Below are 15697 nucleotides of genomic sequence, written 5' to 3'. Positions count from 1 at the left end.
CATCCGAGTCCTACTTATAGCTTAATCATGAACTTGGGCATGACTACAACACAATAGGCAACAATCCTCCTGTACAATAGGCTGGTCCCACGCTAGGCCTTGCTTGTCAATAGCCCGACCCCCTTCGTCAGAAAACAGTTCCTATTCATAATACCAGGTGAATCTCCAGGGAATTAGGTACAAGAGAATCCCGGCATTTATTTCCTTATTCACCAAAGCAATAAACACGAGCCAGAAGTTGAAAGACCCGAGCTGACATGCAGGAGGAACTACGAAGTTTTGGGCTCGGAACATATCACCGACGTTTACTTGAGTTCACCAAAGTTCGCCAATCATTACTTGACCCCAAGACCTTGCAAATAAAAGATATGATTAAGTATGACCGATCAAGTTCATTCGTTTCATTTGTACGGCCATGTTCAGAATACGCGTTTCACTTACTGCTAATACTAAAGTACTTTAAAGAGTACCTTACTCTACTCAAATTACTTTCAGTTTTGAGTATTTAGTATCTAGTTTTAAATACTTTTGCGCAGTGTTTTGTGCATGTCTGTCCGCCAGCACATCATCGGCTGAGCACGCGAGCTATAACCCCGACGGACTCCTCCCATCACCCTGGCATAACGTCATCCAGAAGTGAGTGGACAACGTCAACAATGCACAGTCTCGTAGAAGATCTTCTTCCACATATGCCTGTGTGACTGGGCAGCGGTGTACTTGTGGGGGTTCCTTGTGATCCTGCCGCTCGGGTCGACAACGACGAGGTGGTCAATGAAGCTCTCGGCCATAGAATATTCAGCTCGGCTTGTCCCATCCCAGCAGAGACCACGCGGGATGACCTGTCACCTCTAACACTATAGCTGGCCTGAGGAAAGTTTTACGCCTCCCTTGAGATGTAGCGCCTGGAAGCGTCATGTCAACATCAGGAGCTCGCCAAAATTCACCCCGGAATTCCGACAGGGTGTAAGGTAACCAGGAGCATCTCAGCAGCTATTGCACGAGAGCGAATGCAAGTTGTCTCATACCGGTACCGGTTTTGAATGGCGTCTCGTTCAGCAAGCTGTAAAGGTTATGCGATGAACGTTTCTCGGACCATGGCGAACAGAAACCCAACAGCACATTGCCCCGGCTTTCCCCAAACATCTTTAGATTACTAATCAGATGTTTGCCTATAGCGAATTCAACTGCTCGTTTTTGTGCAGTGCAGTGTAGTGTGCCGGCGTGAGTTCAGGCTGGATACGAACGAAGAGAGCACGACGAAAAGGACCAGAGCACGACGCACGTACGATCTAATCGGTCATGTGACATGCACACCCGAGCAGTAACTTTTTCCGCACTACAACAACCAGCACAATTCACCGTTAGAAAGACTGATGTGGATTATGGTTTTTTTTCTTCTTTTTTTCTTCTCGATTATCGATTATGGAACCAAAAGGCATGTCTTGTCACGCTTCCCACTGCCTGTGACACACATGCAGTCGTTGGTTGAATTCAGCTTCCCTAGAGCTTATTTTCGAGTATTCGCAGTCAAATAAAGACGTACAAACACGTATAAACTACAGGGCGCGAATTTTTAGCTTTAACCTCTTTTATGTGTCATTTTCTTCATCTATGATTTCGCAAAGTTAGATGTGTATTTTCCCAGTCTACAAGTATGGGAGTAGCAAGACCCAACAGCATCGGGATGAATATCCTTCTCTTTCTTGTAATCCACAAAGAGCACCGCGGCAGGCGAGCCCAATGTTTTCGTGAAAGGTAACAGCATAAAGTTACACAACGCAAGTTGTCTTCAGTGTGTTTCCATTTTTGCAGTCTTACTGGTATGTGGTCTCAAAAACAACCTTCTTTCTCTCTGCGCTGCTTATCTGCTGCTAAAGCTGCTTCCACAGCAGTCTTAGTATCACAGTGGGTCGCAGCATGTCACAGTCTCAGCGGACCTTGTTTCCTGAGTGCAGGACTGAGGATGCACGCGAGCGCATGAATTTTTTAGTGGCGAAGTTCTTCAATGGACCACGGCTAATACATGAAGTTATACAGTTCTCTCTGCATTGAACTACACATGCACTTTTGTTTCGCTCCCCATCATATCATGATGATCATCATGTTATCATCTCGAAATAAAGTAGTAGTAGTTCCTATTGTTTCTTTACCTTTCCTTCATATTATTTTTATTCTGTGTATCTGCTCGGTGCCCTATCTGAGTGCACGAGTACGCTAGAGGCCTCGGTGGTTGAGCGTGTTTCGGTGTTCTACCTTTTTCGTATTGTCTCTCCCTCTACGGGACAGGGGATTCGGGGCATATGCACACGAAGCGAGATAAGTCAACGCAAAAAGCTTTCTTCGCTCTCCTGCTTCCTTTTCTTTCTTGCTTTAAAAACCTATATGTCGCTCATAAACGAGCGCCTCAAGCGAGATAATTCAAAAGATAATGAAACGGTGAGTGAGATTTGCGCACGTACCTGTAACGGAGAGGATGGTCCGTACTTGCTCTTCTCCAACACTATTGTTGACCAGGCAGAAGTACCGGCCACTGTCATTTACGCGAGGTCTCGCTAAGAAGATGGAACCTTGGGCTTGGACAGCACGTGGGTCTGCGCTCAAATCTACCAGGTGACCTTCAATCTCACGGTACCACCTGCAACGAGTAAAGCGATCATATATTTTCAAAGGACGCCAGGCTGAACTGTAATAAGGCAATAGTGAAATAAAGGCTGGTAGTGTGACCACGGCTCGGCGTGATAAAGAAATGTGGACCTAGAGCGGTGATGGTGCATACGAATGGAGTGGAAAGAACAAAAACACTTCAGGAGAAGTATAACCTGACGTTTTGGAAGTACACGCTCGCATGTACGGGTCGTATAATCATTTCAAGTAAAAAAATAAACGGTAGGAACAACTTATTTATTTACACATGGTAAACAAGACTTTCGTGCACGAGACTGCACTTCTTCAGGTCAAGTGCAGTCTCGTGCACGAAAGTCTTGTTTACCATGTGTAAACAAATAAGTTGTTCCTACCGTTGAATATCACTCTTTGATTTACTCATCACCTGCAACTTGACATCGCCTATTTTTTCTGCCTTCGTAAAAAAATAAAGAAACAAACAACTGAAAAGCAGAGAATATGGAATTTATCTACTATCAAGCTGTTTTACTGTTGGGCTGCTGAGCTCAAGGTCGCGGGTTCGATCCCGGCTGAGGGCGGTAGCAAAGTGGGGGAGGGTAAACATTGCTTCCAGCACCGCGTGTCGGAGACTTCCGGCGCACGCCAAAAGAACCCCAGGTGGTCCAAATTATCCGCAGTCCTACCCTGCGGCACGTGCAACATGCCGCTTCACTGGGCAGACAAACCTTGCGTGTAACATTACGGCACCATTATTATTTTACTGTAAGGGTTGTTACACTTTCGTACATGCGGTTGATGACGTCACTCATGCATTGCAGTGCATGCCAAAGCATTGAGGAGTTATTTCCCTGCGTTTCGTATACTTGGCGAGGCTGAAACCCTCGAACACGTGCACACTTCGAGCACAGACATCAGAGGAGCGAGAGCTACGGCCAATCCCATTGGTACCCCTAAGCACGTGATCTGTTTTTTTCACTGACGCAGACGCCTGTAGCGAGTTGAGTTCTCGCATTCGCTGTGCTGGCTCTCTACGTGTCTGCACATGCAGGTTCAACATTCGTTTCAACTAATTGCCAAGGTCGTGCTGATGACTGGGAGGTGGTGGGTTCGAATCCTACCGCCGGCCGTGCAGTCTCAGGTTTTTCCCGGGTTTTCCGGTAGACCTTCCAGACGAATGTCAACATAGTTCACCCTGAAGTCGGCCCAGGACGCATACTAATCCCTCTATCCGCCATTCCTTCCTGCTGTCCTCTCTCCATCTGTGTACACGCTTAAAAATGAACTTCACCACATAGCACGCTCCTAGCCAACCACCATCCCACGTGACATCGTTCTCTCCCCTGATTTGTTGAAAACGGGAGGCGTATGCCTTTCTGTGACGCTTATGAAGAAATGTTAATTGTCACAAAAAGGCGTACGCCCAGCGCATTTCACAAATCAAGAGTGTACAATGGCTGGCCTTAAGCGTGCTATGCGGTGAAGCTTTGTTTTAAGAGAGTACGCCGATCATAGCCTCAGTTGCTTCGCAGCGCTAACACGGCATAAATAAAAAATCATTTGCCATAACTCCGAGCGAAGTGTCCCAACCCCTCTAACATGACCGTTTCTTTACTTTGGAACAGTTCCGCTCCGCGTAACAAAATTAAGTTCCATACCTTAAAGCAACATTGAAATTGTGAACTGGTTACCTCCTAACCACGATTTGTGTAGCGACAAGCGTTAGTGGTCTCGCCACCAACCCAGTACTCCCAACTGCTTCACAACACAACAGCCCTTTTGTTTCCGAAGGGAACCTAATCAGCGGCCCTTCCAAAGGGCTGAGACACATCCAAAGACTGTGTAATCCGAGATGCTCGATCGATGCGGAGCATTATAACTTGATAACAGAGAGATGATGCGAGTGCTTGGATGATTCATGGCCAGGAAGAATGATTGGCATGGTGGATGGAGTTGGCCCGACTCCAATCGCTCTCTAGCTGTACAGGCCGGTTAACAGGGCTACATTTTTGTCCCGGACGCAACACAAATGTTGTGCGGGCTCTTGTAGCTAGATGCGTCTTTCTGCACTGGACCACGGTTACCGAGGATAAGTTGCTAAGTAAATTTGAAAAAAAAAGTATAGAGAAATTGACTGATTGCTCACCGAGGAGATAATGCAGATACCAATGACTTAATGCGTTTATTTTGTCAGCAGTTTGCAGGAAGATTCGAAGATTTTCCATGTATCTCGTCAAAGCGAAATAGCTTAGCGAAGGATTTCAGTGAAACTGTCGTCGAAAAAGCCAGACAGTGGCGGTGCTCAAGCACACACTTCCTGATTGCTATTCGAGCGTGCTAACCCTCATACGACGCTGGCACAACTCACCGACGACTTGTCAAGATGCCTTTTCCGGAAGGACAAGACACACATTCACCCTATATTTCCACCCTCTACGCACTCTCTTCCTCCTTCCTTCCACTTGACCTTCCTTCCTCGGTGTCCGTTGGCTAAGAACTCTACTTCATGACCTCGCAGTTCCCTGCCTTGACCAACGTGACTCATCAAAATCATCCACCAATGCTCCACCCCTTGTGCCATAAAAAACCAAACAAACCAAACAAACAAACAAACAAACGAACAAACAAACGAACGAACGAACAAACCAATGCTCCACCAATTCGTGTAGAACTCCTTCCGCAACGCCTGCAAGCGCCTGGTAACGAAATGGCCTTCAAACCACCCTCAAATGCTCCAAAAATATTGCTAATTTAGCTAAAGCATGGTCGATCTATGCGATGCGCATAGTATCTGAGAAATATGCGCGAGCTATCAGGTATCCCCCCCCCCCCTCCCAAAGCTAGACGACGACTGCAGAATTCGTCCATAGATCTTCCAGCAATTCGTGGCGATTCATTAGCCGTCGTTAGATGATCAACCCAATCCCCGCATGCCCCACGGGAAGTAAATAATGAACGAAGCTTTCGAATTGCGGATGAAAATGGCGAGGCGTGTCACACGACACTTGCAGGCCTACCGAGCAGCATGAATTTGTGCGCAGCTGAGTCGCGAGCGACGCGGTGGAAGTATTAATCCCTTTCATTTTCAGCGCCACTGATTTGCGAGCGGAAGAAGTGTCGTATGGGTGCACGCTAATTGCCGCGGAGAAAATGGCTTTCAGATGACATTCGGAGCCACGGCTTTTGGTTGAATGGAAAGAAATATATATGTGTATAAGCCGGACGTTTGAAATGCAACGTTACAAATAGCTGGAGGGGATAGGATAATTTAAGGGCTGGATAGGAATGTGTCGTGTATAGAGAACGATGCGGGGATATCAACGCCTATCGAAACCTTTCACAGAGGGGATTTTGCGAAGAGGAATGCCATTTCGCACTGGTAGATTGTTGGTTGCCAAAGGTACATTCATCGTTAACGCTGTGTATGAGAATGGTAAGGTACATTGGTGGTGTTTCATGCAACACAAAAATGTTTAACGTAACAACGCTAGTTGTTGGCAATATTTAGAGTCCGAGGACAGACACAAACGGACGAGACGAAACTCGCTTGTGTCTTGTGCATATATCCCTGACTCTGGGAAATGTTGTATTGCTGCGTGGAGTTTGTTACCAACTACTATAGCCCTCACCAACTCGCTTGAACCTTGTCTCTTGTATTCTGTTTCTATGTTCTGTCCCTTGTTCACATGAATATGATACATATTTATGGGCACCTATGTGACTTCTATATGATTTCCTGATTATTTGGGTGAAGTTCACTAAATTACTAAATGTTCCTAAAATTTCACTAAAATTTCAAACAAAGCAAAGACTAACGTAAGTTGCATGCGCTTATCTGAGAGCATTGCTGCAGTGATACTCATGCACTTCACAGTGAAAGCCTTCCAAGGCGCACTCCTAAGATATCGCGCGCGCTCTGATTAAACGCAAGTTCAACCACTAGATCAATCTCACTTTCACCATTACCCGCCAATAGGCCGGGAGCCTGTAGCCTCAACTGCAATCTATCGCGCGAATGTATGGTTCACCCTAAGGGTGTCAGCCAACCCTAAACATTTCCTGACGTATGTCTTTCGAACTCCCTTGAAAGAATGAAAAAACAAACGCTAGAAACTGTGGTTTGTAACGTCCATTATTAGTGCGTTTTAGTGCATCGTACGCTACCGCCTTTGCGTACGTAAGGGATAGCGCGGTGGTTCTGTGTAATGCACGAAGTTCTCGTTATGTTTTGCGCGTGCGCAGAACCACCAACGCTATCCCTTACGTACGTAGAGGCGATAGCGTATGATGCACTAAAACTGACTATTGTCTTAGATATCCATGTATTTAACATAGGTCCCCCATTATACATTGTATTGTACAATGACAATCAAACTGAACTGAACTAAGTGGTCAAGAACAAGGTACTTGAGAAAAAAAGAGAGAAGAAGAACTCGGTGACCATGCGGCACCAGTGTAGCGCAGACGAGCAGAGGCAAAATGTATGAAAGAAGACCAAGCCTTCGCTGCAAGCACTCACCACACAAACTTCCATGCATACGTCCACAAGATCTTTCCAATTATTAAACAGCTTTCTTATTTGTATATCTGACTTTATTTATGTTGATGCCACTACCCGTTTATTTTTTAGGCACTACTACTTTATGATCATCTGTCGTTTCACTTTTTCACATTATTTCTTTGTATCTAACCGCCCATTCCGTTTCCCATGTGACATCCGTACTCCTCGGAAGTGATGAGGTTGTATTCTGTGCACGAAATAAAGCACAAAGGCATCGCGAAGTTCAGTCAAGAACACATGGGGAACCATTAGATTATCTTCATGACAGAGTGCACACTACCTCCAATATCCATCATTACAGTAGGCGTGCAAACGGTTAGGCTCCCGTTGTTCGCCGTAGTTTTGTTTTGACGTACACTGTGAGAAAACGCCGTTGCTTGCACTCTGTTTGGCCATAAATCTGCTCCGAAAACGAACGACATGTCAGGTACATGTGCCACACGCTCCTAACAACGTCAGCAATCTCTCGGTGCCCGTTCCTTTTACCCAGACAGCAGCAACGAAACACGACTAAACTAATACCCGGGACACATTCATAACCTCCAGGCACGAGCACATTACTCACCCACAAAAAGCGATAAAACCGGGCCGTCCGAACAAATTCCCTTAATTATCCTAATCCTGCTGAGCCTCCACTTCAGACCAATCACGCACACACAGCTCATACTCCGCCCTGCCCCCAATACTCCATACACCCAAAGTATATCCACAGAACGTTGCCTGTAACTTTGCGGTAAGAAACAACACCGTTCCATTATTGGCCATACAGTGACACTTTTACTCAGCCACGAAGAGCCCGTCGCTCTGCTATCGATGGGTGTAGCGGCTCCGTGGGCCTATATAATAAAGATGGAACAGGAGCAGAGAGATATGACAGTAGAAGCTCGGTGCAGAGTAACTGGGACCTTCCCAAATGAAGCCCCTGTCAGGGTACGTGATGATGAATTGTTCCAGACCCCCGGAAAGCCGCCCTGCTTTGCTTGCCTACTTTTACCCGCACTGCGGCCAATATCGCCTATGTGTTTCCTTGCTGTCGAGGTCTTGGCAACGCGAAACCGTCTTTGCGGAGGAAAGGGGAGCGCTTTCTGCGGGAAAACCGATCGTGCATGCTCCAAAAGGTTGGCTGTATTAGAGAGGCGAGATTTGCCTTCATACGCGCGGTCCTCCGACGTGCTGGTGTGGGGTAACAAGAAAATAGTTGGACAGCGTCGAGCGCGTTGAAGGGGGAGCCGTTGTTGGAAACAGGAAAGCGGAGGAGACGGTTGTTCTTTTTGGAACGAGTGACGCTAGATTTTTTGTGTGACCGGTATGTGTAACGTACGAGGCCAGGAAGGTAAAATGCGTACAATTGCCCATGGTTGCACAAAATGTTAATAAGTTCGCAGAAAGCGCTGATAAAGTTGCAGTAGGCGCTGATGAGGTTACAAAAGGTGTTGATAATGTTGCAGAAAGCGTTGATGAGGTTGCAATAAGTGTTGGTAATGTTGCAAAAAGTGACAAAGTAGCACGGAGTATTCACAAATTGGTCAATACTACATAATACAACTAGTAGTACTGTTGCAACTAGTATCGACTACGTAACTAGTACATAAAGTGTTGACAAACTTGCACAAAGTGTACCGCTATGTACATAAAGTTTACATAGCGAAAACATGGCCAATCAGTTAAAAATAACAAGAGGAACAAAGTGCACTTACGTTAAGGTCACTTTTTCCGCACCCGATACTTGAGATGAGTCACACAACGTATATTTTCGCCTCTCGAATTTATAGAGGTGCTGCCGTCCTAGTTGTTGCTAGAGTGCGGTCAACTAATAATAACTGATGCCGAATTCGGGTAACCATTTCGTGGCTTTTTTTTTCTTCTTTCTTTTTTTTTTTTTTTTTTTTGCCACATTCCGAGTAGTCATGTTCGCTTGGTCAAAGCGAAGCAGTCTTGCATGTTGGCGTAGCGCTATCCGAGCGCCCGCAATTTGCCAGCGAACACTTTTGTCGCCAGGTCTCAAAATGAGCGAGCAGCGGGTTGATGCAGCGGGTTGTCGTCACATCCGCACTGCAAGGGTGGCAAGGGCTCGCATTGGCTGGCACGTCGAAGTTCACGTGAGGTAGCAGACGACGAAACCCGAAGACAAGTGACCGCAATGCCCCTACCGTGATACAAGCGACTAATACCGATAGATTCCTGGTAGTCATGCTGTAGCAATGTGTATGTTTCTCGGAATAATATCAGGATGAAGGCACTATACGAAGAAAACAGCCCTTGCATGGAGTGAATGCGTGTTAGTGAGTACTATGCTGTCGTACTTTAATGCAAATCTAACTCGATTGGAAAAGTGGCGAACGTCAAGTTCCGCAAGGTCCCAGGCAAATAAGTAGACAAGTGGTGTTCCATTATCCCGGCGTACGAAATTGTCAATGTCCTTTCAGAGGGGTTCAGATGGGTGCTACACTTTCGACAAAATATTTCTGGCTTCATGAACAGCTCCTACGCGACTACTTCTCAGTGTCGCGACAACTGGTGTAAGTGTGCGCTCGTGTAATGATCATTCCATCGTCATGCATGTTGTCATGTGCTGTTGCTGCTGCTGCTGTTGTCATTGTGCAGCCACACTGTCCTTTGAAAGATCTTGTGAAAAAAGTCTGGCTTATGAAATAGAAGTACAGTTGGATTTTACTTGTCTTTGAATTAGTTAGCTACGTCACGTTCAACGACGAACACACAGACAACGTTGTATATGTTGGCAGGTTTTGGCAGTTTTATTTTGCACGGGTAAATTAGCGAGGCTACGTACATCAAATGCATATGAATAAGAGCGAACTAGCTTACCGGTAGGTAGGTGGGGGATGACCTTGAGCAGCGCAAGCCAGTTCCACTACGTCTTGCCCCTCTTCAGCTTGCACAAAAGGGCGACTATCTGTTATCTTCGGCGAAGCAGCACCTTGCGGAGCTGAAATTCAATACCGTTCAACAGTAGTTAAACAACCTGCAATAGAACGCAGCCGGTATCATGTATGCAGCCCGGAGAATACCGTGATTATAGCCTAGACTCGTTAGCTCGTGTCTATTTCGCTTCGTCCAATCTCAGGAAACCTAATCGCCCTGTATCGTTTAGCTAGTCGCGTGGGTAGGGGAGCGCAAGACTCTTTCCTATGAAGGTTGTTTCGCCGCAGCAAGAGAGTAGAGGAGGCAGAGTGCACTTTACAGGCGCACAGCGTCCTCTATAACTTTCGCGTTGTTACGGTTCCCCAGGGACGAGCAACGATCTATGGCTTCCACACGAGAAATACGATACAGTACAGCGTCTACGCGGGGGAAGATTTTTATTTATTTATTTATTTATTTTTCCCAGCAGGGCGAAGGATCATGGTTCTTCGCAGGGGTGTTATCCGATCTTAATGTCGCTCCCAGGAGAAATGGTATGTAGACTCCCGCTTAGGGAAGGCTTTGTTGCATTCATACCGAAATTTTACGGCAAGTCTAATCAGAATGGCATCAAATAGGGTAAAGTAACATGGCGGGCTACCGAAACTTCATCATAAATTGGAGAGTTCCTGCAGGTTGATCTCATCGTAAACGCTGAAACGCAACCCAGTGGATTTCACGTGAGCACGTCTACAATGTACACCGTTATTTTCAGCATTTCGTTGCATGCTGTCATTTTCCCTGCCTCGTTGTATTCGTATCGCACAGTGTACTTCACTATTTTGTCCTGTTATGTTGCCGCGCACTGTAATTTCTTTCCACTTCCAATGTGATGCACAAATGCCGGCAGATAGAGAGACAGCTACATATTGCCCATTCCTCAAAGTGTGAGCTACGGATCTTTATTGACAGGGCTCGACTAACCTTGCACGGTGAGACGTCCGGGTGTCGTACTGCTGACGACTTCGTTGGTCAACTTGTGTTTAGTCTTGCACTGGTACGCTCGAAGTCTGTCTGTGGATCCCGCATTTCTGATGTATAGTTCACCACTTGGCAGCACGCTGTACTTTGCTATTAAATGAATAACAACAATGGTAATGTTTTGTTTCGTGTTTTGACGGCAAAACAGTGCCCCAACAACACCGAATATCTTCTGGGTGTACGAAGAATGTCCTAAGGAATTCCTCTGGATGAACAAATAATGTCCTAAACGGATTCGTACGTCCGATGAATATCCTCAGAATATCCATCGGACGTACGAATTCGTTTAGGACATTATTCGTTTATTCAGAGGATGTTCGGTGTTGTTGGTGTGTTCAGTCTCTTGCTAACTATCAAGAATTAAAGAACAGCTATAGTGTAACCATTTATTTGGAAAATATGTCTTCCTTGAACGTGCATTTATACAGATTCCTGAGATTTCATCCGAAACGAAGCAAATCCGCCACGACATCATATAACAGACTACTGTAAACAGCACACCCTGGCACGTCGGATGTGCAGTGTTAGTCATCACGAAAATCTTAACAACAACAACAACAACTTTATTTGAATGATGATGATGCCTGGTGTCCTTATTGCGTAGATGCATACGTTACTGAAAAGCTAAATAAATGTATCTACAAACTTAACGGTATAATATCCTGTAATTATAGGAAAGTTACCAAATATTTTGCTCCTCCGCGGAAATTATCTTTCCCGTTAATTTTCACCTTGCCGTTTGGTAACACCTTGCACGTCGAGGACAGAAAACCTATAAGTTCTGAAAAATAGTGCACAAAACCTGCTCTGGCCTTGAAACAAGGAGTTAACAACTGCGAGGTTAAGTTAAGAAGAAGCAGACGAGGACAGCTGATGCCTACTTTAAAGGGACTGTCACACTTCGATTAATTTAGTTCATTGTATGATCCACGCACTGTACTAACCGCCAGAGAATAGAAGCAAAAATAATTTTTTGCCGTAATGAGTTTCAGTATTCGCTGTGCCCATTTTCTACATGCGCATTATAACATTTGTGGCTATAACATTATAACAGTTAGCGTAATGCAGGTTCAGAACCATGCAAGTAACAAGTACTTTACACTATTCAGCTTAACTTGAAGCGAAATGTATTCGAACACCCTTTAGAATGTGTTTCATTATTGCTACAATTCTTAATCACTGTCAGCGTCATTCCTAAAAATAAGCTTACACGAGCCCTTTTGTTTGGTACCACCTTCCCTACCGCAGAAAGTAACTATCACAAAACAGGCGACGAAGCGCTATACATCACCCTTTCAAGCGCCCTATCGCACGACACATCCGTGTCATACACAACCTTACCATTCGTATCTCTCGTACTAAAATATCAGAGAGCGGTACGGATACTATAGCATGCTGCTACACTATCTCCTAAACTGATCACAATAAACGACAATGTGCGAAGAAAAAAAAGAAAAAAAAAAGAAGAGGTAGTTTAGTGAGACTAGCCGGTTCTTCCAGCTCGGCGCTTTTGCTCCAGGAGGAGGGAGCGAAGTAACAGTGGGTGAGAAATGGTCAGAGAGGACGGTTGCGCTCTCTGGCGTCTGTTTTTGACACGTTAATGGGAGGCTGATTTATGTCAACACGATTATCATCGCTCACCATTTATCACGGGGCTCTGTGCCCAGAGGTCGGCGCGTAAAAAGGATATCATAGCGACCGAGAAAACCTTTGCGGGATGACATCATTGAACGTGGGCCGCTGGGAACGAGACAAAGGAATGCGTTTTAAAAATAGCTACGGGAGGTAAAGTATTGCCCTGCGGTCATATCAGGTCAAAGTCACGAAGTACAGGGTTCGCAAAGATAAACTTTGGGGTTTGTAATGAAGATCAACGAAGTAAAAAAACAGTGTTGGGAAGCTAAAGCAGATGTTCGAGGATGTATTATGCACCAAAATTTTATATCGATACTGTCACTTGGCCCGTTTCTCTGCGGATAAATCGTGGAAATTAAAAACAAAAGAAAGAAAAAATAACCCCGCTTCCTTAACATTTCCAGTCGGCTATACCTGTGTTTCAGCTCCTTCCGTCAGATGGCGGCACGGTCGAACGCGGCGTTGCAGACGATATCGAAACCATATTAACGCGATATGAGAAGTCCAGTTCCACTTGTTCACTTGGTTTCGATATCGTCTGCAACGCTGTGTTCGACCGTGTCGCCATCTTACGGAAGAAGCTGAAACACACAGGTACTATTTGGAAACACAGGCAAAGTAGTTTGTTTGTTTGTTTTTTACCCCGAATTAATTGGCAGAGAAACGGGCAAAGTGGTAGTATCGATATAAAATTTTGGTGCATAATACGTCCTCTCATAGATTGAGAAGTTATCCATCAAAAATAACTATTTACAAGTTAAGTTACCGTGTGAAAATTGTAACGAAGTTAATAACGAAGTCCTTCAGCCTGAAATGTAACTCGCGGTTTCTGAGTTACTTAAGAAAAAGAACGAGTTACTTCCAAGTTACTTCGGACACAAAACAGCATTACGTAGGTGGAGCGCGCGTGAGCAGTTGAGTTAGACCTTGAGTTGCACGTGGAGGACTGCAACACGTTTTGATCGTTTTCGTTTATGTCCAACAATAGACCTCTCCCTGTTTATAAACAAATGACGTCATAGTGTTCGACAGCGCCAGAAATTTGGTAGAAGTGAACTACGCTCGAAGCTAGAGGTGAACAAGGTCGCGCCCGAAAGCCACAGCCTTGAGGGAATTATGATATGGTTCCTTAAAGGGAAGCGACCCTCGGTTCCTTAAGGGGTCCCGACCTTTCTTTCAGTGGGAGTCAGCGAACAAGTGCCCGTTCGTGGAACCCAGCCCTCTCCTTCAGATTTGTTTCGGTTTCAGTCTGTCTACCATTGTCATGATGACGTTTCTCCGGTAGAGGTCTATTCGAACGCGTTGCATCTTAGTCCCTGTGGGTGCACAATGGTTCAGCTTCATTTCAATGGCAGCGGTTCTTACATCCTGAATAAAATACTGTCATTGATTGAATATCACGTTTTATAGCAAAAACTGCCATGAAGGAACCGGAGGGAAAGCAAGAAAATATGCGGAGGTGAGTGGAAAGCGAGTTAAAAATAACTTGGGACTTAAGTTACTTTGGCAAAGTTACCTGAAAAAGGAACGAGTTCCTCTGAAAGTTTCTACGGCGCAAAAGTACCGAGTTAAGTTACAAGTTAGCAAAAAAAGGAAATTAGTTACAGTAACGAGTTACTTGTAACGAGTTTCCTCGAACTCTGCGTCCTCTAACATCTACTTCAGCTTCCCGACACTGTTTTTATTTGTTTTATCTCCGTTACAAACCCCAAAGTTTATCTTGGCGAACCCTGTATATAGCCAAACTAGATGGGGTGATGGAGATATGGCGGTATTCTATGGTCAGTATTCGATGTGAATAACAATTGGGCAGCGTCCTGCAACAGCCACGATGAGTTTCTGTTTTGCTTGCATGTTGTAACCATATGCTGGAGCATTCGATATACCTCGACATAGCTTCTCCATGCATAATGGGGTAAGCTTTAAGTGCTCCGAAGCATTTGTTATGATCAAACGTCAACTATATGTGCAATATTCCGCAACAGGCAGGGTCAAAGTGCGCTACACTCTAAGGAAAAAAGGTAGAATTTTCTATCCATCTCGGTACCGCTGCATTGCAACCACATTTCTATTCAAACAGTTTTACCTCTTGGGTATAACTGCAGAGTAGAAACAAACTACTGGGTAGAAACTGTCGTTCTACCACCTTGTGTAGGAAATTCTACATTCTTTCCATTGAGTGTACGAACGGCGTAGTGCAGTTGTAATGATAATCCGTGGCATTACGTTGCGAGACAACTGCGAGCATGAGCGACGCCACAGCGGCCTGTCTGTGAATTGATTGATTGATTGATTGAAAGAAAGAAAAAATGGGGATTGTAGCCCTCATCACGAGGGCCGGCTACCCCAGATCACCTAAGGAAAGGAGTTCCAGACACATCCACCATCACCCACTGGAGATGTCGCGAAGCGGCGACGACGTCTGTCTGTGAATTGGTTTTGCACTCCTGAGTGGTTCTTAACGTGAGCCGAAACAACAGCACATGGCACAGCGTATTTAACGTTTCTCGCGGAAGGCAGCCTGTCTAAGCAACTTGTACGGCTCGCGTCAAAGTTACCATTGACATCATTGGGAAGACACCCACACTGGCAGAGCCTATAGCAGAGAACAACGAAGGTCACCCCTCTAACTGTAAACAGATCATCAGAAGCACCTACTCCGTTATTTCTACTAAGCACCACCAGGGCGCGCTGGTCGGGATGGCGTTCAAGTTAACTATAATGCGCGCTGTACCCTACCACCAATTTGCTGGCGTCCTCAGCGCGGATCGAGCACGCAACCTACTACGCTACCAACTGATCCACGAAGGCCAGTCGAAAATTGGGAGCTAATATGCTAATAACGAAGCAAAGTATTCTTCCAAGGCACCGTCAGCTGACCTCTAAAAGCTGCTGATTATTCCAACGACACCTTCGTGATAAAATATTGTTTTGTGCAGTGAGCTAGTTATACCTGTCACAACGTTTTTACGGATA

General features: G+C 45.4%; 1 protein-coding gene across 2 annotated transcripts in view; it reads right to left on the bottom strand.

The window, feature by feature from the left end:
- The window catches only part of LOC135393990 (cell adhesion molecule Dscam1-like), a 276267-nt gene that overhangs the window by 47655 nt on the left and 212915 nt on the right, over positions 1-15697 (bottom strand). For both annotated transcript variants that reach the window (XM_064624410.1, XM_064624409.1), the window contains exons 4-6: positions 11030-11176; positions 10010-10130; positions 2460-2635 (exon numbers count right to left, since the gene is read on the bottom strand). In XM_064624410.1, coding sequence (XP_064480480.1) covers positions 2460-2635; positions 10010-10130; positions 11030-11176 — 444 coding nt within the window. The remainder of the gene's footprint in view (positions 1-2459; positions 2636-10009; positions 10131-11029; positions 11177-15697) is intronic.

Source organism: Ornithodoros turicata, chromosome 5 (assembly GCF_037126465.1).
Source record: "Ornithodoros turicata isolate Travis chromosome 5, ASM3712646v1, whole genome shotgun sequence".
NCBI lineage: Eukaryota > Metazoa > Arthropoda > Arachnida > Ixodida > Argasidae > Ornithodoros > Ornithodoros turicata.
This window is presented reverse-complemented; position numbering and strand designations above follow the sequence as displayed.